General features: G+C 44.1%; 10 protein-coding genes and 1 non-coding gene across 12 annotated transcripts; 9 read left to right on the top strand and 2 right to left on the bottom strand.

Moving 5' to 3' along the window:
- Positions 1 to 906: 906 nt before the first annotated feature.
- On the top strand, positions 907 to 1,441 carry LOC116805667. Its single transcript, XM_032739081.1, has one exon. The coding sequence runs from the start codon at positions 995 to 997 to the stop codon at positions 1,409 to 1,411; it is 417 nt and encodes a 138-aa protein (XP_032594972.1). The 5' UTR covers positions 907 to 994; the 3' UTR covers positions 1,412 to 1,441.
- Position 1,442: 1 nt separating this feature from the next.
- Positions 1,443 to 2,818, top strand: LOC6558030 (trimeric intracellular cation channel type 1B.2). Of its 2 annotated transcripts, none has more exons than XM_032739079.1 (2): positions 1,443 to 2,057; positions 2,118 to 2,818. In XM_032739079.1, the coding sequence occupies exons 1-2, from the start codon at positions 1,501 to 1,503 to the stop codon at positions 2,125 to 2,127; spliced, it is 567 nt and encodes a 188-aa protein (XP_032594970.1). In that variant the 5' UTR covers positions 1,443 to 1,500; the 3' UTR covers positions 2,128 to 2,818. The 2 variants fall into 2 exon arrangements, with proteins under 2 accessions (XP_032594970.1, XP_032594966.1); XM_032739075.2 differs by having other exon boundaries at positions 1,450 to 2,057; positions 2,108 to 2,818.
- Positions 2,819 to 3,061: 243 nt separating this feature from the next.
- Positions 3,062 to 3,559, top strand: LOC6558414 (protein dpy-30 homolog). The gene has a single exon (XM_001983371.2). It carries the CDS (start codon positions 3,104 to 3,106, stop codon positions 3,467 to 3,469), a length of 366 nt encoding a protein of 121 aa, XP_001983407.1. The 5' UTR covers positions 3,062 to 3,103; the 3' UTR covers positions 3,470 to 3,559.
- Positions 3,560 to 3,647: 88 nt separating this feature from the next.
- Positions 3,648 to 4,498, top strand: LOC6557335 (retinin). The gene is made up of 2 exons (XM_001983372.3): positions 3,648 to 3,706; positions 3,761 to 4,498. The coding sequence occupies exons 1-2, from the start codon at positions 3,695 to 3,697 to the stop codon at positions 4,301 to 4,303; spliced, it is 555 nt and encodes a 184-aa protein (XP_001983408.1). The 5' UTR covers positions 3,648 to 3,694; the 3' UTR covers positions 4,304 to 4,498.
- A 6,565-nt stretch (positions 4,499 to 11,063) lies between these two features.
- LOC6557291 lies at positions 11,064 to 17,170 on the top strand. The gene is made up of 5 exons (XM_001983373.3): positions 11,064 to 11,086; positions 12,581 to 14,350; positions 14,836 to 15,801; positions 15,901 to 16,202; positions 16,274 to 17,170. The coding sequence occupies exons 2-5, from the start codon at positions 12,584 to 12,586 to the stop codon at positions 16,875 to 16,877; spliced, it is 3,639 nt and encodes a 1,212-aa protein (XP_001983409.2). The 5' UTR covers positions 11,064 to 11,086; positions 12,581 to 12,583; the 3' UTR covers positions 16,878 to 17,170.
- A 1,107-nt stretch (positions 17,171 to 18,277) lies between these two features.
- On the top strand, positions 18,278 to 19,397 carry LOC6557789 (probable serine/threonine-protein kinase DDB_G0280133). The gene is made up of 3 exons (XM_032743091.1): positions 18,278 to 18,311; positions 18,385 to 18,503; positions 18,567 to 19,397. The coding sequence occupies exons 1-3, from the start codon at positions 18,278 to 18,280 to the stop codon at positions 19,395 to 19,397; spliced, it is 984 nt and encodes a 327-aa protein (XP_032598982.1).
- A 390-nt stretch (positions 19,398 to 19,787) lies between these two features.
- LOC6558503 lies at positions 19,788 to 20,568 on the top strand. The gene is made up of 2 exons (XM_001983375.3): positions 19,788 to 20,056; positions 20,115 to 20,568. The coding sequence occupies exons 1-2, from the start codon at positions 19,874 to 19,876 to the stop codon at positions 20,496 to 20,498; spliced, it is 567 nt and encodes a 188-aa protein (XP_001983411.1). The 5' UTR covers positions 19,788 to 19,873; the 3' UTR covers positions 20,499 to 20,568.
- Positions 20,524 to 24,104, bottom strand: LOC6557319 (coiled-coil domain-containing protein 186). Its single transcript, XM_001983376.2, has 7 exons — positions 23,248 to 24,104; positions 23,074 to 23,193; positions 22,956 to 23,019; positions 22,746 to 22,900; positions 22,543 to 22,685; positions 22,289 to 22,469; positions 20,524 to 22,104 (listed from the first exon to the last, which is right to left on the bottom strand). Exons 1-7 carry the CDS (start codon positions 23,977 to 23,979, stop codon positions 21,151 to 21,153), a joined length of 2,349 nt encoding a protein of 782 aa, XP_001983412.1. The 5' UTR covers positions 23,980 to 24,104; the 3' UTR covers positions 20,524 to 21,150.
- Trnam-cau lies at positions 22,180 to 22,252 on the top strand. Its single transcript has one exon. It is a non-coding gene; the product is annotated as a tRNA-Met (tRNA).
- Positions 24,105 to 24,149: 45 nt separating the features above from the next.
- Positions 24,150 to 25,444, top strand: LOC6557339 (probable tRNA N6-adenosine threonylcarbamoyltransferase). The gene is made up of 3 exons (XM_001983377.3): positions 24,150 to 24,331; positions 24,391 to 25,076; positions 25,137 to 25,444. Exons 1-3 carry the CDS (start codon positions 24,217 to 24,219, stop codon positions 25,377 to 25,379), a joined length of 1,044 nt encoding a protein of 347 aa, XP_001983413.1. The 5' UTR covers positions 24,150 to 24,216; the 3' UTR covers positions 25,380 to 25,444.
- Positions 25,387 to 26,560, bottom strand: LOC6558069 (fat body protein 2). The gene is made up of 4 exons (XM_001983378.2): positions 26,344 to 26,560; positions 26,057 to 26,284; positions 25,826 to 25,999; positions 25,387 to 25,762 (listed from the first exon to the last, which is right to left on the bottom strand). Exons 1-4 carry the CDS (start codon positions 26,434 to 26,436, stop codon positions 25,472 to 25,474), a joined length of 786 nt encoding a protein of 261 aa, XP_001983414.1. The 5' UTR covers positions 26,437 to 26,560; the 3' UTR covers positions 25,387 to 25,471.
- Positions 26,561 to 27,088: the final 528 nt, after the last annotated feature.

Genomic DNA, 27,088 nt, shown 5'->3' with positions numbered 1-27,088 from the left:
AGCGAATGCCGCAAATATTGTAGTAATAACAATAACAACTAACCCCCAGCAACAACAATAAGCAGCTTGCAGCAACAACACTGAGCAACAAGCTGTGGTGCGAGTGGTGCTAGTGGCGTGAGTGGTGCGAGTTGGCAGCGCATGCGCAACCCGCTGAAGGTTGGTCGCCCCCCTCCCCATATATGTAGTTGAAATCTTTTGCTTGTAAATACCCTGTAATCCGCTGAATTTGATAAAGGTTAGCTTTCAATTAAGCAAATGTAGCTCACTTATTCTAGACTCCACTAAAGTGAGCAGAATTATAAATAATTGTAATATAAGCAAAGACAACAAGCGCAGCTAATAGTTGAAAGCGCATTACAATCACAATACTCAATGCCTCTGATACTTTACAATCTCTTTAAGACTTTGAAAAGACATTCAAAAACATATTTTAGCTATTTAATTCGACCCTAGAATATCTCCAAGTCACGCAATCGCAGCTTAAACTGTCTTAATTTATTTCTATTACAGCAGAGTATACCTCATTGTAGAGTATCTGCACGTCTAGCAGTCACAGCTAGAGCTTATCTATCTATATGGTTTGTGGCTAGTAATTTATTTGCTTTGTACGCTGTTTCTCTCTCTCTCTTTCGCTCTCTCTTTCGTCGCCAGAGCTTCGTCTGTGCCTCCCCGCGCAACAATTAGCCGGAGGCGCGTAATTGAAGCTCTAAGTGGAGCTGCGTTTCGATTCCATTCGATTCGATTGAAACACTCTTTTCTTGCGACTACTTTGATTAATTAATTAACGATATATGCGTACGAGGGTTCGGCAATAGTACAAAAAGAAAAAAAAATTAAAAGAGCTGCTGGCGACCTTAACTGCAGCATTTCAAGAGTCTTTTTCAAATCCGATTAGCTAGTATAAAAACGCTTGGGGCACCCAGCTAGTTGGCTTTATTTGTTGTCCACGCCAGGGAGCCACACTCGACACTCAACACTCGACGTGCACATCATGGATTTTCAGCTACAGCTGCTGATGATGCTGCTGCTGGCACTTGAGCCCACCTGGGCAGCGACAGTCCTGCATAGTCAAGCTGGCCAAAGTGGCGCCAGTGCCATCTCACATCAGAGCTTTGAGCGCTTGAGCCAACCGCAGCAACAAATCCTGCAGCTGCCACCAACGCTTGCCACGCTCAGCAACCGCGACGGGGAAATGCTACAACAGCTGGAACTGCTGCCAATTGAGGGTCACACGCCCGCCCATCTCACCTATGCCGCCCGACCGGTGGTGCATCAAATGCTGCCCATTATTAAGCCGGTGCGCAATCTAAGCTACGCCTCGCTGTTGCCCGACTTCAGAAGTCGGAGGCTAACACACACACCCACACACACACTCACACACACGCTCACTCAGTTAAAGTTTGTTTAGTGTTTAAGAATTTTTTATTGTTGTGTAAATTAAGTAAACAATTTGAATATTTTGTCTCGAAATTCAAGTAGACTCGGCTGAAATAATACATGCTACCAGGGATGATAATCCTAACGCTGATGAACTCGCACCAGTTGCTCAAGCATTGCAACAATCACATTCTGTTTCGCCTCATGGACTACGCATTCGTAGCGCTCCAGTTGCGCCATGAGCTGGCCAAGAGGTCAACCAAACAGCGACCCTTTGTGCTCTGGCTAACGAACCTATTGGTGACCTATGCCGGCGAGATATTGGTCAATATGCTGCTGGGCACATTGCCACTGAAACCGTTGAGCAACGTCCAGGATATACTGTTGTGTTCGGCTGCCTGGTATCTAATATTCTACAGTCCCTTCGATTGTGCTCATTCCCTGGCTTGTTCTGTGTTGTTTCGACTGCTGGCTGCGCCTGTCACAGCCATCAGTCAAATTCTGCACATCGAGCGGGGTGTGCAGCTGGCGGTAAAGATGTATGGCAACAATGCCATGGTGCCAATACTGATTGTTGGCACTGTGATTGGCAGTGGCGCCGAGTTCCTAAAGCCGGTGGCTGCTTTGTTTATCAATCGCTGTCAGTTGAACAACGCTGCCTATGTGAAACTGAGCACGTGAGTCTGCTTCGAGATTACCATATCAGAGTTCAACTGATGACCTGCAGCAACTCGAAGGTGTCCCTAGGCATCACCTGGCTCTTTTTGCTCCAGCTGAATAAGAGCCGATTGCTTTTGGGTCTGGGCAAGAATCAGCTACAGTTATATGTACTATTCATGCTGATGTGCTTCAAGTATATGGTATTGTTTTACCGAATAGATCATCTCATTTGGAGAATGGAGAATCGATTAAGCTATGCCCTCTTTGGTGGTCACTATACAGATTTCAACAAGTTTTTCAAGCGACGTCCCAAGTCGTTTTAAAAATTTATTTGAATCTGTATAGAGAGCAAACATGGAGCAATGGCAAAGGCATTGCGCAACCTGTGGGAGTCGAAAGAGCAGCAGAAGATTGGGTGTATCTACAGCTACTAAGCGGCTTAAGTTACCAACCCCCTACGAATTCAGCATGGCAAGCGATGCGCATTCAATTGGCAGATGTTTCGCTTCATTTGCTTATTGCACAGCTCGACAGCTCCGATTACACAAGAGCGTGGCAGCATCTAGCAGCAACCAGCAGCATCTAGCAGTTAAGCGGCTTAGAAACAATCTAAGTCGCAGGCGCGTGGAGCGGAATGCAAAAATGGTCTTATAATGTGCCCGTGTCCGTGTATATGTATGTGAGTGTGTATGTGTCTGTCGCTGTGTTTGTCTATTGTAAGAGTAATGGGAGAATTGTGTTTGGAAATAAAACAAATCAGTGTTGAGTTTTTATTATACCCACTAAGCCCATTTTAAGTAGTTTTAGAGATAATATCATAAGATTGTTTATTTTGCTGGAAGACTATAAAAGGAAAGCAACTCAATTTTCGAGCGATTTTCCCTATGCAAGCTATATATATGAGAGAGTTGTTCGAAGTAGGAAATAAGTTGCCAGAAAGACTGAATTCATAGTCAAGCATTTGACAGATTTTTGTCGAGTATTTTTGGGAGTAAAGCATTCATATTTTTCATATTGGGATAGCTTCCACATTTCATTTGAGCATTCTGAAAACATCACAAAAATGTCGAACAAGCAACCAGACTCGCATAGATCAAAGAAAATAAAATGCTGTTCGAAAGACTTGAAGAAGGTGCCAAAAGCAGTGCCGAAAAGAACCCCACCACCAAAACCAGTGGTGTGTGATCCCATAGTGAAACCACCAGAGCAAGCAAAGATCGCTGACAAACCCAAATGCAATCAGCCCAGCTACTATCGATCTGAGGCACAGCAACGGGACTATCTGCAACAGGAGGTGGTGCCCATCTTGATGGAGGGCATGCTGGGCCTGGCACGTGAGCAGCCGAGGGATCCCATCACTTATCTGGAGGCCTATTGGCTAAAGGATCAGCACAAATGTGATATTCAACTGCCAAAGGATTTGCTATAGATTGAACTATAGGTTGCACCTGTATTCTGTATTCTCTGTATTAAAATTTCAAAAGATGTCTAGTAATAAATGTGCCCTGTTCTCGTTTGACGTCGTCGTTGGTTTCAAATTTCTCGATCCACTGGGGCGAAACAGGCTTCCACCTTATAAAAGCTGAAAGTACTCTCGACTACAGCATCAGTTAATTATCAACCTTCACCTAGTTCCCACTTGAGATTTGACATTATGTTCAAGCTGGTAAGTTCGGTCAAGTTCGAGTTAGAATCAACATCTTTATTTAATTCCCTCTAGCAACTGAGCCTTTTTGCTGTTGTACTCGCCTTGCTGGACGCCAGCACAGCTGGCTCTTTGGAATGGCCGGCAAATCTTGTGTCGCTGAGTACAGGCAAATCCTCTCAGTCATTGCCGTTGCCTCTACAATTGCCTGAGGAGTCATCCGCTGAGACTGCCTCGGAGAGCAGCGCCAGCTCATCCGCTGAACCGCAGCTGGAGGAAGCGTCTGAATCTTCTGCTGCTAGCTCCAGTGCAGATGCTGCTGCCGATGCTCAACTTGTGCCCGTGTCCATTCCACTGCCCCTTATTCTGGCTACCCGTTCGGGTTTGCGCAGTGTGCTCACTATTCAGGAGCCCACTTTGGCCAGATTGGGTGAACTGGTGGAGCATGTGCCCTCTGCCATTTCGCACCAAAGTCAAACAGTGGTGCACGATCATCGACGTGTGGTTACGCCAATTGTGGCACCAGCCGTGCGCACCACTAAACTTGTCCGTCAACATCCACCCTTGCTGTGGACTCTGAGCTCCGCTGATCCTCGCGTTATACTACTCCGCAATTAAACACAAAACGAGCACAACAACAACAACAAGTTGAAACCAAAGAGAAAACAACATTCTAAAAAATGTATTCTTCTAGCTAACACATCTTCTATTTCTGCCTTTGACACTATACCTGCCATTTTCTAGAATCTATCTCTATCTCTTACTTTTATCTCTGCTTACTTTTTGTTTGGAATAAAGAATTCGCATTTGCAATTTTTGAGCTTATTACTTCAATGTCACTTGTAAGAGCTGCAGTGAATCCTTTAAGGACACATAGTTCAAGAGTTGCGAAACAAAGCAACTCTCTCAATAACTAATTAGTGTGGTATTCAAATATTTGTATGCCCATTAACAACCCAACGTGGAATTTTATGGCTGTAGAAAGCTTAGACTCTTTTTGAACAATTTGCATTTCAGAGTTTCAAATAGTTGTTGGCAGTTTTGAGCTTGACCAGACCCACTTTACGAAGAGAGCCGAGTTAGCGGAGCATGAATCCACCTTTGTGCACCACACTCCATTACTAAAAAGAGATATGCGCAGTTTTATTGTCTAACCACTACATCCGGCAGCTGATTATGTTTACTCCCACGCAGCTACCCATGCCTCAGATTGTAGTTAACTTCGATGCCGCACCCACTCTCAATTTCTCCACACACCATAAAACGTAAATTGTGTACTCAATAACTGGCAATTGGAAAAACATACATACAACAACAGAGAAACAACCCACGACAGAATTTCAATCCTTGTCTGTTTACATTTTCTTTTTATTGGGAGGCAAATTTCACGCTTGGCTAACAGTTTGAGGATTAGGCATATTGTTTAAACTGCCAATTAAATTGTTGCGCTACATTTCACCGTTGATTGAGAGTAACTGTGACGTCACAACAATGCCAATAAGCTGTTGAACCTGGTAAAGTAAATGTCTCGGATTTGATTGTACTTAGGTCAGGTCAGCCACCGAACAGATAGAGTACTTTAACCCAATATGTAGATGAATACATAGATGTGTGTGTGGGTGGGTGTGTACTCTAAGTAATATCTATTGGCCGACACACAATTGTCAACAAGTCGCTAGAATAAATAGAAGCAACAACAGAAGAAGCCATGCACCACGCCAGGTGGTTGCCCCACTGGAATTGTCTAGAACATACAAGTTTCAAATGACACACAATGCGAAGCGAGAAAAGTGAGCAGCATAAAGAACATTTATGAAATTGAAAACCTTGAACCCGATATATAAAAATGTATCAAATCGCAGTCAATGCACAGCTGGTGGTGCCAAAGGTTAAAAACTAACCGCATCTGGCCAAAAAGTTGACCGCAAACATTGGTCATTGTTATGATTATGCAACAACTGCAGCTAAGGGTTAAGGTAATACGATGTTCAGCTGGAGCCAATAATCCAATCCACAGAGCATTGTAGCTAAGAGCAAACAACTGAAAGTGATGCTGTGGGAAGTTCAAATGACTTTTGAGTTTACCGTCGAATTACAAATAGGGAAAGACGTATTTGATTGGATTTACAAGGGTCAAGCACCGATTGACCCCAAAGGGTGTGTAAGAAATTAATGAGCAACAAGACTCCATTTTCAGTGAACAAACTTAAAATACTTATAGAGTGAAGTGAGTATCAATCAGCTCCAACAGATATGTCAGAAATTAATAAAGACAATTGTAAATATTGTTAACATACATTTATCAGAAATTTAAGGGTTATGTAAATCAAATTAAATAAAATAATCAAGAATAAATGAATATACAAATACTACCACAACTTTGTTGTCTACAACCAGACCAAAGTGACTGGCTCACAGACATCTACCACACATCTCGAGTGGCAATGACAACTGTAGTATTTCGCTACACAGTTGCACTGGTTTCGTGGCATACGTTCAATGAATGTTGTGGTTGTTGTAGTTTCTGTTCCTGTTGCGGCTATTGTTGCCCGCCCACGCAGATTATGTAAAATATACGAAAATTCAATGAATTCCCAAAGACTAAGAACATGGCAAAGTACCAAGATATAGCTATACAATAACTGCCACAATTATTGCTTGCTATCGATTAGCTTTGTGCAGCTTTGTTTTCCTTATCACAGTCCAATTGCCACGCACTGCAACCCTCCTCAGACCAGCCCATGTATGGCTGTCAGTTGCAGACATGATGCAATCCTCGCTGGCGCACAAAAGTATGCCAAAGTTGTATAGTCATATAGCAGTTTCGACCGCTGGATGCCGCTCAGTTGTTGACTTTAAAAAGAGGCGCCCGAAAGGCTGCTACACGAAAAGAGACTTTAAGCCGGGACACAGAGTTCATTGGAATCTACTACGCTTCGAATCGACGTAGATGCTCACTGCTACGATGATTACTCGTAATTATCACTGCGGGTGGACAATCGGATGGTTTGGGTAGGTTCGGGGTGGTTGGTTGAGAGTGGTTCAACTACATCACATTTGTTGTACGACGTCAGCACACCGCTGCGTAATCGGTTTGTTTGTTTATCTCAATGGAGCGGCATTTGAATGCGTCGTTATGCTGTCATCGCAGCCAAAGCCAAAGCCAAAGCCAAATCCTGGCCAAAAGGCTGCTCCCTGGTCATGGCCATTGGCAGTGGGTGGTCCCTTTCGGGCTTGTATACAACAACACATACAATGCGCATAAAAGAAGACAAGTTAAGTTAACAGAAAAGAGAAGACAAGAAGACTTTCAGTCAAGTCACAACAAAATGTCTTGGCCAACGCAATCAGAGTTGTCTACAGCACTTAGCCAAAGTGGACAAAAGTTTACCAGAACTGAGCAATTTCACAAAAAAAGAGCTGGCAAAAAAAACAAAAACAATAACCAAGTAAATTATATAATTTATGTAATCTCAGCGACTGTTAAGAAACAATAACTGAGCAACAACATTTGAGCTGCCACAAATGATTAACAGCTAGGTATGTGGGCTTGCAGCAGGGCTGGCTTTCACTGTATTTGGCCAAAAAGTATATTTTTCTTGGCGCCGGAAACAGCGTTTGTCTGGCGCAACAGGCCAGAAAAACTTTGTGTTAACTTCAACTTGAGACGACTTGTTGCTTGTTGTTTCCTCTCCTGCCGCACACAGACTCCCAGTGAAAGGGCAACGACGACGGCAATTATTTAACTATGCGGGTGTTACAATTCAAGTATTGCACAAGAGAGCTTGTACATATCATAGACATCGTAGACAACACACAGCAGCAGCTCTGATAGATACTGAGTCACCTAGCTCAAACTCCACGATCCGGAATGGGCCTGCCTGCTTAATCATGCCGGGCACACAATGTGGGTGAACGACCTTGACGATTAACCAACTAATAAATACAATAATCCAACAATAATAAAAAAAATACATTTTTATTACATGCAGTTTCGCAAAAGCAAAACAAATGCCGCAAAAAACCAAAAAATGCTCATTCAAATTCAAGCTTCGTGCACGAAACACAATTCCAAAAACTAAAAAGCAAAACGAATCAAAACAAAAAAATTCAATCAAAGCAATAAAAACTATATTGGCGTCGATTTGATACCCTATCGTTATTATCGAACTAACTCAAAAAAATCGTGTTAAACTAGCAAGTTGCTTCTTAAATGCAAAATTATTCAATTAGTAAGTTTAGTAAAAAATGTTTGTTTTACAATACTTGTAGATTTTATAAAAGCTAATTTTATCAATAGAAATATGACTTTTCAATAAGTGCAATTATCAAATTTTGGGTAATTAAACTTATTATAAAAAGTATAAAAAAGTATCTGATCTAAGCAAGTTCTGAAGTTTACATTAAACAGTCAGATTTAAATGCTAAATTGATTGAGCTTGTCGTACGCAAGAACAGTATATGTCTTCAAAACCTGGCACTCTTGCTAACAAAATCATAATACCCCAATCAATATCGAGTTTTGAGCAAATGATTCACAAAACAAATGATTTGCTCTGCTCGAATGCATCGCGTGCCGCAGTCGGCTGCATTTGAGGCTTGGGATTATGTAAGCCAGAGCAAACAGAGAGAAACAAACTTTAAGCACAAAGCAAAACACGAAAACTGAGACCGGTAGAGCTGCGAGCGGTGGCTTGCCACAAAACTTTAGTTGGGGTTTCCCCAAGGCCTGACGACGACGCTGAACAACCGGCTGTTAGCTGAGAATTGGCTAGGCCAACTCAGGTAATTGAAGTTTGTCTTTTGTTGCATTTGCCTTCTACGGGATTTTCCAGGCCTCATTATTCGATTTTGGGCAAATCCGTGGCACAGTTGCCATGGTGTTGTGGTTGCAACTGCAGTTGACAGGAAAACTTCCCTATAAATATTGCCACACTTGCGGCTCTCGTCGCAGATTAACAACATTTTGCACATGGGAAGCTGGACATTGTGCGTATGAGTGGAAGTTGCCTCGAATTGCCTATTGAGCAATTGAGATAAAAACGAGACCTTCGACTTTACAGACAGAGAGGAAAAGACAGTTAGAGAGAGAGGAAGGCGTGTTGAAGACAAACGACTTGGGACTTGAACTGATGAGGAATAGGCTATGAACAAATCAGCGCAGATTAGCGTCTTTTTGGTTACTAATATCGTTTTGTCATCTTTGTGACAGCTAAAGATGTTAAAAAGCTATGACAATCGATGGTATCGATTATAACGCCTTATATGCTCTTTGATTACGAATACTTGTGTCCAAACCAAAGTTGGAAACAGCCTATGGATTATTTTTATCTATAATTCGTTACGGAAACTGTTAAAGCTTTTTTGTGACATTCTAAGCTTGACAGAGTTGGGAATATGGTAGCAACTATTTTTATATAGAGTTCATATCTGAAATTTGCGTAGCTTTTGTGACAGTCTAAATTTGACTAGCACGTATTTTACATTTTACATTTCTACTTTTCACAGAGTGTTACTTAGTTAAATCTCAATAACAGATCAACTTGAGGGTAATTCGATTAAAAATGGCAATTAAGAGATCGATTAAAACCCTGAACCTCGGATTACACTCACCAACATACACACTGTCGTTCACTTGTGATTGAAACACACAAGGTGCACAACCAAAGTTCAAGTTCAAGCAGCGGTTACTGGGAATTTACCAGCAAATATTTAACCAATTTCCAAAAAGATAATTCGGAAGTGTGTCTACTCACAGAGCTCCTTCAAACATTCAGTCGAAACTTTGGCTGAGTCAAGAAAAAACCCCGACGGTCAAAGCATTGATTGATAAAACAAAAAACAAAACAACAAAAACACGACACGAAACAGTTGGTTTGGCAAACAACTTATAAAAACAGCAGCAACCAGAGACAATAAGAGTGGATTGATTAGACTGATTAGCATAATTAAAGCGGAGCAGGGGCCCACTTACACATATTATCGACTTTCTTGGAATGGTTAACATAAAATGCCACTTAAACCCGGTCTAAACGCTTGCCAATCGACAGGAAGGTCAATCACACACTCACTGACTTACTGAGTGTGTGTGTAAGTAGCTTGTGAATACTGATTCAGTGATCACTAATATCACTGACCACACACAATAAACGTACCAACGACTCATCAGCATTTGGCACGCGTGTACACTGAGAAAAATAATATATATTATTTTGAAAATCGATCGGAAAACCAGAAAACCTACTGATTGTAATTTGTTCGATATGAAAAATTGTGTTTTGGTTAACAAAGTTTGTTTCTCATCTGATATTGATGAAATTTTTACAGTTTATCAATAATATATCAACGCATTTTTACATATCTTTCGACAACTTTATAATACACATTTTTTCTCAAAGTGGAAACATGCTAGACACTATTAATTTGTATGAACTCGGGGTAATTCCGTTAAAGAAAATGATTTTTAAGTGACAATAAGCAAAAACACTCACGAGCATGCGTTATGAATGACTGACCGACTGACTGACGTGAGATGTTTGCACTGGCCATGGGGTAGGCACGCTCAAACCGAAGTTGCGTCTTCAATTTTAGACAGATCCGGTTTTCGAGCGCTGCCCTTTACGAGGCGGGAGGAGCTCATCGTTGAGTCAGCCAGTTGCCCCAGTTGCCCCTCTTTGGGTCATTTAGTGTTGCTGACCCAATTAATAATTGCAAATTTCGTAATACATTGTTTATGTTGTTATTGTTGTTGTTTGGGTTGCACAAAAAGCAACAGCGCCTTAAGCGGGAAGTGTTCGCTTGTAGATGGTGAAAATTTGGACATCGCGATGCGTCCCACATGAAAACATAAAGCGCTAATTTGGGACGTAAGACGTTTTCAACATATGCTCAGTTTTGTTTGGTTTTTTATGAGCCACCATTTGGTTTACACTCACAGTTTTGGTGGATTGCCGCAACACAACGCTGTCAACTAATAATTGTGAATTTGGACGATGTCATTAAGTTAAGGTTTCCGCAAAGACCTCATCTTAACCTTCGCTGATACGCAGAATGCAACTCGCAAACCCAATCAAAAAAAAAACCCAAAATTAATATATTGACATCATAGCCAGAAAACGAGCCCAAAATAGAGTCACAGCTGCTTGGGAGCGTCTCTGTTTTGTTTTGAGCCAACAATTCGCAAAAGCGGCAACCAGCAGCAGCAGCAGCGACGTCGGCGTCGCGCATGCGCAGCTTTTGTATAAAATGTGCGGCTCTGTCGAAAGCGAAATCAGTGAACGAGTCGCCAACAATCGAAACAGACACACACAGTGGTGCAGTGAAAGGATAAGAGCAACCACTTACATAAGGATTACAACACAATAACAAACACTGTGGAATATATTTAAATTAAAGCGAAAGGTAAGTCTAAGTGCAAACAAAATCAGAGAAAAAAGTGACAAGTGACAAGTTAATGTTTTAGAAATGAGATAAACTTCTAATGCCAAAGCAAATGCAAAGACTAAAGGAAATGTTAAGGAAGAGAACCAATCTTTAAGTAACAATATTTCTATACACCTAAAAGGTTAAAGTAAAGCATACCAATCCAAGTGCCAGATCTAAAATTAATTAATAATAAAATATTTATCATCAATTTTACGATGAAGTGCAAAATTATTACCAGAAAAGTTTTTAGGAACTGAATGACTCCATACGTTTCCAGTTCAAGATCAATTCCAGTAAGTTGAAAAACTGATTGATACCTTATGCTGCCAGTTCAGGTGATAAGAACTACAATTATCATTTTCAGAAACAACAACTAAAAGAAAATGTTCAAATTTAAGATCATTAAATACCAATTTCAAGATCTTTCCTGCCCTGCCAAATCAATGTTTTATAGCATTTTAATAGGTTGATTGTTGCAATGCTGCAATGAGGAAAAAAAGCTGTTAATGTGTCAACGCTTCAACAGCTTAGTTGAAGTAATCATTGTAAAGTAATCAACACTTTAATTAATTTTAAAGTACAGCAAAAAGCAACTAATTTGCAATCGAGTTGTCTGAGTCAACGACCCAAGCCCTATATCAAAAACTTTCACTGCAAATCCTAAGACAACTCCCAGTCCCACCACACACACACACATCACATACACAAGCAAATTGCTTTTATTTTCCAAAGATAATTTCGCAATGCAACGTTGCACACGACTTCCGTTCAAAAGCGCAAAAACTACGCTTTATATAACCCGAAATTGAAAAAAGAGACTTTAAGATCACAGCAGACTTCGGAGTCTTTGCAACCCACGCTCCAGAAAAGAAAAACACATTAAAGAAACGTAAAACGTAAATGTAAACTGTAAATGACATAACACGCAGCAGCTGGCAACAATAAGCGTAAGCAAAAAAAAAAACAAAAACAAAATAAAAATAGGGAGGGAGTTACGAAAATGCAGACAGCGTTACACCGACTTCAATCTCAACGGACACACAACCAGCTGTCAAGTCGGAGATCAAGTTGAGCGATCACTGCTCGCCGCTTGCCAAATCTCACAGCACAACCAAACCCAGCTAAAATTACCTCACAAAAGAAAGAGAGAGAGAGAGAGAGAAAGACAGAGAAAGAGAGAGAGAGAGAGAGGAAGAAGGAGGGGGCAATCGTCTACGGTCTGCGACCTCGAACGAAAGTAAAAGTCTTTTTTTTTTCCTCTCAAAGAGACGGCCAAGTTTGTGAGTCAGCGTGAAGATTTCAAGACCGGTTTGTCGATTGCCAAAGAAAACGCAGGGGGGAGCGAGGAGTAAGCCGAATGTTCGCAGCCAAGCAATATAAACTGGCACAATGACCAGTCAGTTTTGTGAGAAATGGTGTCAAGTCGATTATATAATAACCAAAAACAATCATCTTTCTTCTGCTCCACAGAAAATGAGAATGACTTGGTTGCTGGTGCTAGTGGCGACTAGTGCAACACTAATTGCCGCCGATTCCAATTGGGGCAATGAATGGGCGCCCATGGAGTCAGCCGACTCTTCCATGTTGAGCAGACGCTCTACTGATGAACAGAAACCTGCTCAGGAGGAGGCGCAGGGACGCAACTACGCCGTGCATGAGGAAGGCAGCATTCAGAGTAATGCCACCGAAATCGATACAGTTATTGATCAGCTGATTAACTCCCGCCGTGAGGGACGCAATATCGGTGATTATGATGCTGTCTATGCCGATGGCAATATTGATCAGGCTCTGCAGCAGGGCAATGATCTGCAGGCACGCAATCTGATCCGTGACAAACTTTGCGGCCTCGGACTGATGAGCTGCGAGGAGGAGAAGCGTCCCTTCTACTCGACCATCTATGCACAGGGGCCACCACCTCCGTCCGGCTTTGGTGGCGGACCCTATGGACCCGCTAAACCCATGCCACCACCGAGCTACTTCAACGGTCGTCCACCGATGGGCGGACCACCAAACTCCTTTGGCCCACCACCACCCAGCTCCATCAACTCGTTTGGTCCACCACGTAAGGTGGGCTACGAGGGTTCCTACAAGCCACCGATGAATAGTTTGTACAGACCTGGTCCCGTCTACGAGCACCCACCACCATCTGCATTTGACTCTGATGGCGTTACCTTTACCAAGCCACCACCTGGTGCCCTGATCTATGACAGCAAACCACCCGGTCCTCTCTATACTGGTGGACCAAGCGGACCCATTCCTGGACCCGTCTACAATCCTGGTCCTTCCAGCGGTGGGCCACCCTACAACTTTGAGAATCCCGAGAAGATTCAAGGTTCCAGCTCTTCTCTGAACGGCTTCTACTCACAACAATCCTCATCATCTTCTTCTGCAGCAGCCACGTCGTCGACCACTAAAGTGGTTGTCGGTGCACCCATCGATGCCGGTCTACAGCAGCATGTGCATCATCATTTCCATCATGTGGATGGCGGCGAGGGTGCCAATATTCCCAGCGTGCCAATCCCTGTTGGTGGTGGCCACACTGTGAACACTGACTTTAGCGCTCTGGCCCAATCCTCGGCCACATATACACCGCAGGCTCAAGCGGCCAGCTCGGGTAGTTTCTCGCAGTCGAATGCCTTCAATGCCGGTTTCAATGGTGCCTCCCAGGGTGGTCTGCTCACCCAGGGCTACAATCCCCTGCAGAAGCCCAATGGTGATCTGTACAAGCCCTCATCTGGTCTGAGCACCTATGGCAGCAGCTCCGGCTTGTCGCAATCTGGCGGTTTCGGCCAGAACGGTTTCAGTGGCTCGCCCAGCGGCAGCTATCACAGCCAGAATCCCGACTACTACAAGAAGGAGCTGCAGAACGGTGGTGCCTCCGGTCACTACAATGGTATTTCCTCGGGATATGGTGCTCAAGGTGCCCAGGGTGGTGCTTATCAAGGTGCCTATGACACATCGCGTCAACAAATCGTCGATTGCCAGTGCGTGCCCATCTCTCAGTGCCCAGCCGCTGATCGTATTGGTCGCAAAGAGGATCTGATTCTGCCCATTGATCCCCGTAATCTGGGCAAGGACATTGAAGCGTTGAGCGATGATGCAGCCACCAATGCCACGGCCAAGGCCGACACCAAGGTCGATGACAAGAAGGTTGAGGACGATAAGAAACGCACACGCCGCCAGACCGATGCTGAGAACAAGCAAGAAGACACCGGCGATCTCTCATTGGATGCTCAAGGGGTAAGTGAACGAAATTGTTTTAAATCCAGTCTAGCCAATCCTCTAGTTCAAGTTACTGCCCGACTAATGCAATTGACACATAGTAAAAGTAATGCTCCCTCGATTAGAGACTCTTATCGTGCTCTACTCCCCACACAACATACAACACACATACCAAAAAACAAAAACACACACACACACACCCCAAAACACAACACAACACACAACTCAACTCAACTCAACTCAAACGCACTCATCGTTCAACGCTCCACGCTCAACTCAACTCAAACTCAAAGGTCCACTAAAACCCGCTCGTCGTCGACTCCCTTCTGCGTTCTGCGTTCGTAGGTTGGTGTTGCCACCGCGAGATCGTCACTAATCCTGCAACTGCAACTAAAATCAGCCTAACCATGCACGGGGTCATCACAAATGGTCGCACGTCCAACAATGCTCTTTTTTGGGAGCCAGCCTAACTCCGTGTCCATATTCCGTCCTTCTTCCTGCAGCGTCAGGGGCTACTCGGACAATCGCCGCTAGGTTTGCCAGCGCTCCAAGCCATCGAGCTGATACAGCGCAAGGTGCTACCAACGTATGGTGTTAGTTTTGGGCTGCCCTATCCCTCGGCTGGCTATCCGGGCGGCTATCCGGCAAATGTCCTCGGCGATTATTATCCCGCCCAGAATCCGAACTTTGGCTCGTTGGGACCAAACGGTTTGAATTTGGGCCTGGTCAATGTGAATCCTCTTGTCTCAGTGCAAGTGAGCAAAACCGACTACGGCGAGAAGGTAGTGAAGCCACTGGTGAATCTACATGTGACGCCCAATGCGAATATCATACAGAAAGTGGGTGACTTCTTCAAGGGGAAGCCCAACGAAGTGTACAATACGCATTATCATCATCACGATCACTTCAGCGGCTTCAGCGAGCATCATGATGATCATCATGATCATCATTATCACCATCCAGAGCACCACTACAGCGCACCACCACCATTACACCATCATTACGAGAGTTCTGATCCGCCACACATTGAGCACTTTAGCGTTGAGATGGTGCCGAGCACACCGATCTTTGAGTACCACAGTGGACCTAGCCTACATCCGCCAGAGCACCATCATCACCATCAATCTGAATTTTACCCTGAGCATCTGCACAATGATTACCACCACACTGAACACCATCCAGAGAGCTCATTCGATCACTCCTTCAACTCGATTCATTCTGGCGCGAGCGACTTTGGCAATTATGCAGATTTTTCCCAAAATTATGAGCGCAGCGTCAATGTCAGTTCACCCGACTGGTCAGCACCCAGTCGTCGTCGTGGCAAACAATTGAATTTGGGGCCAATCCATAGTATACCCACGCCAGCTCCAGGTGCTGCTGCGGGCAATGATATTATCACATTTCCCCATGATCGTCGGCGACGCAACGTTGATCTTGATGAGCTTAAGGTTGAGTTGAGAGCGGAGCAGGTAACCCAAAATCAGGGCCGGTATTTAGTAGTAGTATAGGATTTGGCATTCTATCTGAGCATATGCTAATCCTCTACCCTCCTCTATTTCTCCTTGCAGCGCGCTTATTATGGAAACCGACCCGTGGAGAAGACCTGTCGCATCAATGAGGTCTGCTGCCGTCGTCCACTCCGTCCACAGGCTCCACCCCAGCAGCAGCTGGGACGTTGCGGTGTGAGGAATGCCGCTGGTATTACCGGTCGTATTAAGAATCCCGTTTATGTCGATGGCGATAGTGAGTTCGGCGAGTATCCCTGGCACGTGGCCATTCTGAAGAAGGATCCCAAGGAGTCGATCTATGCCTGCGGTGGCACCTTGATTGACGCCCAGCACATCATCTCGGCGGCCCATTGCATTAAATCGTAAGTTAAAACTTGAGAATCTTCACAGAAATTCGAGACTCAACTATTGTTATTCTCATCCACATCCTTAGTCAAAATGGTTTCGATCTGCGCGTGCGTCTGGGCGAATGGGATGTCAACCATGATGTGGAGTTCTTCCCCTACATTGAACGCGATGTTGTCTCTGTGCACATTCATCCCGAATACTATGCCGGCACTTTGGATAATGATTTGGCCATATTGAAACTGGATCATCCCGTCGACTTTACCAAGAATCCCCATATTAGCCCGGCCTGTCTGCCCGACCAGTATTCTGATTTCACCAACGCACGCTGCTGGACCACTGGCTGGGGCAAGGATGCCTTTGGCGAGCATGGCAAATACCAGAACATCCTAAAGGAGGTCGATGTGCCAATTCTGTCGCATCATCAGTGCGAGGCCCAGTTGCGCAACACTCGTCTTGGCTACAGTTACAAACTGAATCCCGGCTTTGTTTGTGCCGGCGGCGAGGAGGGCAAAGATGCCTGCAAGGGTGATGGCGGTGGTCCGTTGGTCTGCGAACGCAATGGTGTTTGGAATGTCGTCGGCGTAGTGTCCTGGGGCATTGGATGCGGTCAGGTGAATGTGCCCGGTGTCTATGTGAAGGTATCCGCCTACCTGCCCTGGATTAAGCAAATCACGCAAAGCTACAAATGATCACGCGTTGCCAGCACGGAGCAAGTGGGGGACATAAGATATGGCGACGACGATGCCTCTGATGAATTTATTTTTCACTTTTGAATCAGTCTTTTCATCTGTCCAACTGTCATTTACGTAACTGTCTCTCGTCACTCTCTTGTACTCTTCAAAACCCATTCGATATTACTTTGTTGGATCACACTCGAGTTGTTATCGCTTGTTAACGCTCGTTACCGTTACTGTTACCGTTATGTACGCTTAGGCCTTTTCTTATTACCTTATTACCTTGTTATTGTTATGACCCACGCACACCACACACTTTTGTCCACACAACACACAACAATCGAGTCTCGATCGATTGTTGTTGAATGAGTTGTTACCGAGTGCCTTGGCAATCAATTTCGTATTGCAGTCTATTCAAGTTGCGAATTGTGTAAAATATGTAGTTGTGTTTATATTAATTAATTTATTTTTTATACTTGTAATAAATTAAAGAAAAAAACTATTTAAATAAATTAATTTATGAGATATCAAAGATAATTACGTGTTGTTTTCTTGCACAGTTTGAAGTCTTTATGAATGAAGAAATCATTCTAGAACAAAAGAGTTCCCAGTTTGAACAAATTATAATTAGTAGAGACACTTCGACTAAAAAGTTAAATATTATATATTATTTCAAAGGATATATCTTAAAAATGATGCCTTCCTTTGCTGCCTGAAATCTATTAGAATCCATAGTCGTGAAACGAAAGCAGTTAAAATGATAAGCTTGATCTGGGTATGCTATACGATTACCTAAATCCCAAATTTAACGTCTCTAGCTCTTATAGCCTCTGAGATCACATTTTGTATACAGCCGGACAAACGAACAGGGCAAAATCACATTTCCACCTCCTCCAAAGATTCCCCCAAAACGAAATAGTTTAATTAATTTTGAAAAATGTATCATTATAAAAATAAGCTTTTCCAACTAAAATACGATAATAAGCAAGTAAGGATCAATTACAATTGGGCGTAATGCAATTAAAATGCAAATTACATATTAAACCAACAAAAGCAACGGATTGAAATGGATTTGTGCAAAAGCAACCACTTTGCACCACCCCAAAACTAAGAGCCGTGCCAATAAGGCATTAAAATGACTGCCACCCGAAAACTCACTCGCATCATTTCCAAAGCGCTTCCTCACAGAAATTGCCCACCTTTGGAGTGTGATATTCAAATCGGCCCTAGAAAGAAATATGATTATAAACATAACATGTTGAGAGACCGTTAAACTCAAAATGCGCAACTGACTTTCCGCACTACTAAAAATTTATGCATCGCTGGCGTTGAAGCTGAACTCCAAAGTCGGAGTATATAAAATCTATGTGGCTGTCGACTTAGATGTTTAATGCAGTTTAAGCAGCAGCAGGGCGATGTACAACAAGGAATTTATATGCTTGCTCATGGGTAAGATCAGTAAAGCAAGTAAAGCGAACCCTTAAGGATTAATGTGGATTCATTTCATTCATCATTTGTGTAGCACTGCTTTGTGTCCAGGCCTGGGGCAGGCTGAACAAACGCAGTGGTTACTACTACAGACCGCAGCCGCAACCCCATCCGCAACACCAGCATGGTGGTTTCTTTGAGCCCGCATTGCCCGCAGGACACGACGATCACGACGAGGAGCAACTGCATCATCATCAACAGATTCTGCATCAGCAGCAACAACATCCACATTCACAGCAACATCCTCAGCATCAACATCATTACAGCAGCAGCAGTAGCAGCAGCAGCTCCAAGAGCCACAATAGTCTGGATCATGGTAGCAGCAGCAAGTCTGGCTATAGCATTGGCAGTGGTCTGCGCTCCATAGCACAAGGATCCGCGGATCAGGCGCACAGCGCTGTGGCCAATCAACATGCGGCAGCCAAACAAGCTGCATTTATCGCTAAAAATACATTGGCACAGGCTGCCTCTCAGGCAGCGGCCACTGCGCAAGCAGCACTGGCTGGCAAGCAAGTGTTGCTGCAGGAACTGGAGCAGCAGGCAGCGGAGGCACACCGAGCACTCTCCCGCGAACTGGAGCAGCTCAAGGCAGCCAAGGTGTCGGCAAAGTTGGCCCAGCAAACCGCACAATCCGCCCATAATCACATCTCTGTGCTAACTGCGGCAGTCAACAATGCCAAGGCAGTGGTGGAGCAAGCAGAACAAACGGCCAGTGAGGTGTCCAATCAGCTCGGATCACAGGCAACAATGGTGGGTCAAGCGAAGAATCGTTTGGAGCAAGTGGAGGAGCAGTTACAGCAGGCACGCGTTGATTTCGCGGCCACCAAAGAGTCAGCGCTGAAGGCAGCCTCCTCAGCGGCAGCCGCACAGGTGAATGCATCCAAGGCGGGTGCACATGCTACAATTGGACTCCACGAGAGTGCCAATCAGCAAGAGCACAGCCTGCACGATGAGGAGCTGGAAGAGTCATACGATGAGCACATTGACACTAGTGGTGTTGGTCACACGGCTAGCGATGACATCGAGGAGCATCATCGCAATGGTTAGGCTACATTTTTAAGTCTTACTTATTTATGTATTTAATAGAAATATGTAAACAACCAGTCAAAGATTACATAACCTAAAAATTTAGCAAAACTTATCAGCAATAAATCAGCTGCTTTCTTAACTTGGATTGATTTTGTAATGCGCTCCAATAGAGAGTTACTGCTTCAATTTTCACTATTATATATAATATATAAATAAAAACACATAAATCACAACGCAACGTTTCCAATTCGTCGGCTAAAAAACTCTTTCATTTCGAAACTGAGCAAGTTTAAATACGCACCGCGTTGCCAACCACAATATGTGCTCTCGCGCCATGCTTCTGTAAACAGTGGCAACGCCTAGCGACTCACAGCTGTGCGCGTGAACAAGTGAATGGCTTATTAAAGAGAAGAAGCAGAACACCGCAAAAAGATTATATTATTTTTCAATACTTCCACTATTTATCAATTAAAGCAAAAGCCATTGGAGTCAAGATGAGTCAAAAAGTAATCAAATACATTGGACGCACCACAGACTTTCGCGGCAACTCGCTCTGGGAGATAGTAGGCAATCTGCCGGACTGGGGAGTGGGTCGCATGGTTATACGTAACATGTTCCAACGTTATCCGGAGCCCTGCTACATGAGAATCTTAAAAGTGCAGGCGATAGATGAGCAGGTGAGGATATAAAATAGATATAAATACATATACAACATGTGTATAATCATGTTCACAGCCAAACGAGGTGCGCAAGGTGCGCGTAACTGTGGAGAAAACGTGGCGCGGAATCACGCAACCCAAACCCGTCGAGATTTATAGCACCAGCTACAAGGCGGACTACGAACTAGTGCCCCTCAGCGAGGAACACAAGTTTCTGACCAATAACAAGAAGGCGGCGTCAGTTGTGCTACCCACAAAGCTGGATTTGCCACCACTGCTACGGGAGTATGTCAGAGATGAGACCGGCGAGATGAATCCCCAAATGGCTGTGCACTTCAAGAAGACGCACAATAAAAACGCTCGCCTGGCTCAAGCCGGCGAGCAGCCTACGCTTCAAATGTCCATGGATGTGGGCAAACCAGCACCGATAAGCGCCAAGCTCTACGATGGACTGCTATGAGGGATAAAAGGATTTGGTTTTTGCGTTTGTTTTTTGTTGTAGTTGATTAATAAACTTTTAATGTACACACGGAAATTACTTAACTTATTAACCTAACTTGGAAATTAGAAAAAGAGAGAAACCTTTTCTTGTATTCGTCCTCCTAGATTAATCTACTATAGTTAATGGAGACACAATTCAATATTTACTCTTACTTAGAGTTTACATATTAAGTTTTGAACGTACACACTTTAAGCATATTGGAATTGTTTGACTTAACTTCGAAATTGGATAAACTAAAAGTTAATCAACTAATTCTTGTTGTTGAGAAACCCTTCATCATCTGCCTAGAATACTACTATAATTAATGGTGACTTAATTCCATATTTACTTTCTGTTAGTTGAAATATTTAGTTTTTTATGTACACATTTAAGCATATGGAAATTTTTTAAACTCTTTTAACTTAACTTGGAAATTAGATAAGCTAGAAGTTAGTCAACTAATTCTTTTTTTCCTGTATTTATCTTCTTAATTTAATATTTACTTTTAGTTAGAGTTCAAATATTTAGTTTTGAATGTACACATTTAGATTAAGCACAACGAATTTCTTTAACTAATTTTCTATTTACATGGAATTGAATAGTTTGTGTGTGGATTGGCATCACTCTGGAGTCACTTGCTCAACTCGTAGGAGCGCAATTTACGAGTCAGATTATCCACCTCCAAGCCCAGCACATCCAGATTTTCCTTGAGCGTTATATTCTTGAGCAGCGTATCCTCCAAGACCGTCTGTAGTTTCTTGTTGATCTCTAGCGAGAGTTCCAGGGACATGCTCTTGTTCTCGGCACCCTTTACGCCACCATAGATGGCAGCCATGACACCATTGCCATATTTGACCAGCTCACTCTTGTTCTGATCACTCTTGGAGGTGGTCAATGCGCCCGCTGTCTGATCACGCAGCATATAGTGCTGCACCACCTTCGATTTCTTTTGGACCTCCGAGACAAGCATCGCTGTGTGATTCTCCAGGAACTCGATTCGTTCCGTTTGACGTGCTGAGGCCTGCTGCAGTCGGAGTATACGCTCCACCAGCACCTTCTTGGACGGCACAGCCTGCATATCCGGCTGGGGTACAGCAGTCACGCTGCTAGCCACCGTCTCGGATTCGGAAGATTCGCTGGCACGTCGACTACCATTGTGGACGCTGCTCTGACTACTCGTCCGGCTGTGCGTGCGTAGAGATTGTTGTTGTTGAAGCTGCAGTTGTTGTTGTTGTGGTTGCTCTGCTGTATAACCATTGAGCGCCTGCTGACAGTTGCTGCAGTAGCCCAAGGGTTTCGTGTCCACAATGCCTCTTTTGTACTTTTGCAGCTCCCGCTGCAGTTCTTTGAGGAGTGTTGCGTTTTTATGTTGCGTCGCCTCAAAATCTCCTTGCACATTATCCAATTTCCCTTTGGTCAACTCGTAGAGTTTGGTCTTCTCGGAGAGACGCTTGGCCAACAGCTGACGCTCTTCGTTCTTCTCGGATGCCTCAGCGCTTAGCTGCAGCTCCAACTCGGCATATTTAGCATCGTAGGTGAGTTTCTCCTGTTTGAGCAGTTTACTCTCCGCCTCAAGACCTTGTGCCTGGCAGATAAAAATAGAATGCATATTAGTAAAAGATTTTGATTTGATTACATTAGACACGCAGCGTCTTTCAAGGCCTCGGTGGCGCAGTAGGCAGCGCGTAAGTCTCATAATCTTAAGGTCGTGAGTTCGAGCCTCACCCGGGGCAGGTAATTTTTTTCTTATTTTTCCAATATTTACTTACCTTTGATTCAGCGAGACAAATATCATTTTGCAGTTTGACAATTAGTTCGCTCATCTCTTTGTTGATGCTGAGCAGCTCCTGTTTCTTTTGCTGCAGCTGCTCCAAGTCTGCCTCAGTCTCCAGTGCGCTGGCCTCCAACTGTTGCACACGCGCCTGCTCTTCGGCAAGTTTCTGCTCATTGCTGTAGAAGTAGGATTAATGAAAGGTTTAGCTGTAAGTTGACGTTGGGTTTTATTTGGCATAAAACTTCGTACATTGTATTCTGTGTGCGCAGCAGTTGCAACTCGGTCAGTTGACTGTGCAATTTGGCTGCATTCAACAGCTCATCGCTGTAGGCCGCCTCCACGGAGCTGTGCTGCGCCTGCAGCTCCTTAAACTCCTGCGTGAGCTGATCATGCTACAATCAACAACAATGTCAATTATTCATTAATTATGTATATATATAATATAGTCTTACTGATGCATTAATCTCCTGCAGCTGCTTTTGCAGCTCTTTGTATGCATCGCCTTGCTTCTGGTGCTCTTTGGTCAGTTTGTCCAGTGCCTCAGTCTTGCGCATAATCTCGTGTTTCAGAAGTATTGTGTTTGCCTCAAACTCCACTTTAAGTTTCTCTGTAAGAGTTATACTTTTATGTACTATACATATATAATTGAACAGAGTGTTTACCATTGGCCTTTTCTTCCATTTTATTTGGCGCATTGCGTTCCTCTTCCAGCTTTCGTTCCAGATTCTAGAGAAGAGCATTTAAAGATTGGGTCTTGTATGTATTTTAGGCAGGACTAACCGCTTTGGCCTCCACTTCAATGTTGAGCTTGTTGGCGTGATATTTCAACCTGGACTCCAGATGACCCATTTCCGTTTTGAGCTTTTCGCATTCTCGCTGATATTTGCGCACCTCGTTGCACTGTGGAAGCGGAAAAGGATTAGAATGGGATTATAGTCTTCTGCACTTACTTACCTTCTCATCAATGATGTAGGTCATACGGGACTTTTCCTCGTGCACACCCTGAAAACGTATGGAAACATTTTTCACTTCTTTTTTGGCATCCGCCAATTGTTTCTCGATGGCATCCTTTTCCTTTTTGGCATCGATGAGCAGTTTCTCTTTCATGGCAAACTTGATGACTGTCGACTCCTTTTCCTTGTTGGCAAGATCCATTTCGTTGCGAAACGCATGCTTTTCCTTCTCCAAGATGGCATTCTCGCGCTGCAGCAGCGTCATCATGTTATCCTTTTGCGCATTAGCCATACGCAACTGTTCCAGCTGGCGTTCATAGCTACGACGCTGCTCCTCCAAATGTGCCAGGCACGGCACATGTAAGAGGATGTCATTTTGTGACGCCTCCGATTCCTTACTCTCCTCCTCCTCAATCTCATCCTCACGCTCAGCCTGCGCTTTTAATTCAGCAAAACTAATTCTTTGTGGAGACTGCTCGGCTTTCTTTTGTTCCATGTCAGCCTCATTGTTAACTTGTTTATCTACGTTATCTTCGCTCTGATTCGTTGTTGTTGCTATTTCTTCCCTTTGGTCTTTGTTCTCGCATTCCAGCTGCTGCTCTTGTTTCTCCGCTCTTGTTGCAGCTGCATCCACGTCGCCGCCATTTGTGCTTATTGTTTCGAGCGTCTGCTTTCTAGGCCCACTGTTATTCTCAGTTTCCGACTCTGTGGTTGAGCTTTCAGCCGCTTCCATGTTTTAATTGCTTTAATTAGGAACAAATACAAAATGTTTGCAATAATTGAACTGATTTCTGATTTCACTACATTTTTCTCTCTTATTGAAAAAGCGCCAATCGCACAAATTCGCCGACACACACTGGCGCCATTGCCATTCACGTTGCACGGTGTAACATATGTTTATTTGTTATCGATAGCATTTGTTATTGTATCGGGCGGGTGAAGAAGAATTTGGGAAGCACAATAAACAATTATGGTTTGCGCTCTGGGAATTGAGGGCAGCGCCAATAAAATTGGCATTGGCATCGTCAACGATGGCAAGGTGCTGGCAAATGTGAGACGCACATATATAACACCACCCGGTGAAGGTAATGATGCTTCGTAAACTAAGATTTGACTATTTTAAGTACTATTTTCGATGCAACAGGTTTTCTGCCCAAGGAAACGGCAAAACATCATCGCGAGGTGATCTTGGCGCTTGTGCAGGCAAGTCTGAAGGAGGCGCAACTGCAGCCCGCCGATCTGGATGTCATCTGCTACACAAAAGGACCTGGCATGGCGCCGCCTCTGCTGGTTGGCGCGATTGTGGCCAGAACGTTGTCCCTGCTGTGGCAGAAGCCGCTGCTGGGTGTCAATCATTGCATTGGTCACATTGAGATGGGGCGACTGATAACCGGTGCCCAGAATCCAATTGTGCTGTATGTGAGTGGCGGTAACACTCAAGTTATTGCCTACTCCAATAAACGCTATCGCATCTTTGGGGAAACCATCGATATTGCTGTGGGCAACTGTCTGGATCGTTTTGCGCGCATCATCAAGCTGTCCAATGATCCCAGTCCGGGCTACAACATCGAGCAGTTGGCTAAGGAGGGCAAACAGTACATAAAGCTGCCATATGTTGTCAAAGGAATGGATGTCAGCTTCTCGGGCATTTTATCACACATTGAGGAACTGGCTGAGCCGGAAAAGCGGCGAAATAAACGCAAGAAGCCACAGGATGAGCCAGAGCCCGAGTATAGCCAGGCAGATCTATGTTACTCACTGCAGGAGACCATCTTTGCCATGCTCGTCGAGATCACAGAACGTGCCATGGCCCACTGTGAATCCAATGAGGTAAGTCTGTGAGAGATTCCTTTAATGGTACTTCGTTTTAACTAACTGTTTTATTTTCAGGTGCTCATTGTAGGCGGCGTTGGCTGCAACGAGCGCTTGCAGCAGATGATGGGCATCATGTGCGAGGAGCGCAACGGCAAACTGTTTGCCATCGACGAACGTTACTGCATCGATAATGGTCTGATGATAGCCCATGCGGGCGCCGAGATGTTTAAAACGGGCACCAAAATGCCATTCGAGGATTCATTTGTGACACAACGATATCGCACCGACGAGGTGCTGGTGAACTGGCGAGAAGATTAGAGACCGCTTACAGTATGCTCGCTTCTTTATTAAAGACTACCCTCAACAATTGAGTTTGTAAATAAGTGTTAGATATGCATTTCTTTGTAGCTTTAGAGCGCTTGCTCCTTGCCCGTCCAGTATGGTTTCATGTCAATGGGAATGATGCGTTTGCCCTCAATCACATAGACGGCGCCATTCTTCTCCTTCTCCAGCACACTCAGAATGCAACGGGCCACGTCTGTGGCGCTCTGTTTACTTAAACGATCCAAGATCTTATAGGTCTCATCGCTCGTCTCCGGAAAGATGATTTTCTCCGTGAAATTTGTAAACATGTCCGTCATGGTGGCACCAGGACAAACAGTGGCAAACCTTATGCCAGAGCGCTGATAGAACTTGTCGTTCTGGAGGGGATAAGAGAGAGAGCTATGAGGAGTACTTTATCAGTGATTTTGAGGATTACTCACGCCCAGGCAACGCGTAAAGTTTATAATGCCGGCCTTTGTGGCCCCATAAACGGGTATAATAAACATGGGATCCAAGCCAACAACGGAGCTCATGTTAACCACAATGCCACCATTGCCGCCATTCTCCTTGCTCATATACTGCAATGCACTCAAACTGGAGTTCATTATGCCGCCCTGAGGGAGAGATGGGTTAGACTGTTGCCCCAACTACTTGAATTGTGATTCCCCTACCAAGTTAACTAGCAGCGTGCGCTGCACATCCTTGTCATTGAATATGCCAGCCACATTGACGACAATATCAATGCTGCCAAAGGTCTTCTTGATCTCCTCATATGTAGCCTCCACACCCTTCTTGTTGGCCACATCCATTTTGATGATCATCACACTCTGCGTTGGATGCGCTGCACGCAGCTTGACAAACTCCTCCAGATTATCCTGGATATCAATGATGGCAACCCTCTGTGAAGTGATTGAGAAAGCTTTAGACAAGAATTTATTCATCTAACGCAACAACTTACTGCCGCTCCTGCTACTAGCAGTTGCCTGGCCACCTGGAGACCTATGCCACCAGCACCACCCGTCACTACTGCATTCTTGCCACGAAGAGTCATTGCTGCTGCTGCTGCTGCTACTTGCCGATCTTCAGATGCTGCAAGTAGTGTTTCCCGTATGAAATCCACAGTTATCAGCAATCTGTCGAGCTGTCTGCGATGCACTGCTGCATTGAGGGCGATGTGGGCGACTTTTATAGGCTGACTAGTGTTCATTTATGTGGTTATATGATATGTGGTCTTATATCTGATCTGTGATTAGCACCGATCGACTGGCTGCTAGCTGCCATCGATAGCCAGCCAACAAAACTGCCTCTTATGCAAAGCTCCTATCGATTTCGAGCCAATGCAACGGACTTGTCTATCATTTGATCTGCTTCACACTGCTCTGATTTTCGACGAGGTCGGTTTGCTTGTCAGTGCCCCCCAAAACCAGCTGCTGAGAACGAGCATTCGCAAAGATGGATGTATATTTCAACTCTAGTCTTCTCAACTAATTCTGAATTTTCTAAAATGCAGGGCGATTTTTTTCAGTGCGTAGCTCAACTTCTGCAAGTGTAATAATGAATTCCTTAATTTCAAGTATAAGATTATTTATTCGATTGTATTAAACTTTATTCGAGTTTGAAATAACGATACAAATGGTCTTGAATGCTCGTATATTTTTTGTATATCTTTGGTATATATGCTTAATTATGAATTATCTTTGTAA

This window comes from Drosophila grimshawi, unplaced genomic scaffold (assembly GCF_018153295.1).
Source record: "Drosophila grimshawi isolate 15287-2541.00 unplaced genomic scaffold, ASM1815329v1 contig_44, whole genome shotgun sequence".
Classification (NCBI taxonomy): domain Eukaryota; kingdom Metazoa; phylum Arthropoda; class Insecta; order Diptera; family Drosophilidae; genus Drosophila; species Drosophila grimshawi.
Note: the sequence above shows the minus strand (reverse complement) of the source record. Positions and strands in the feature narration are given on the sequence as shown.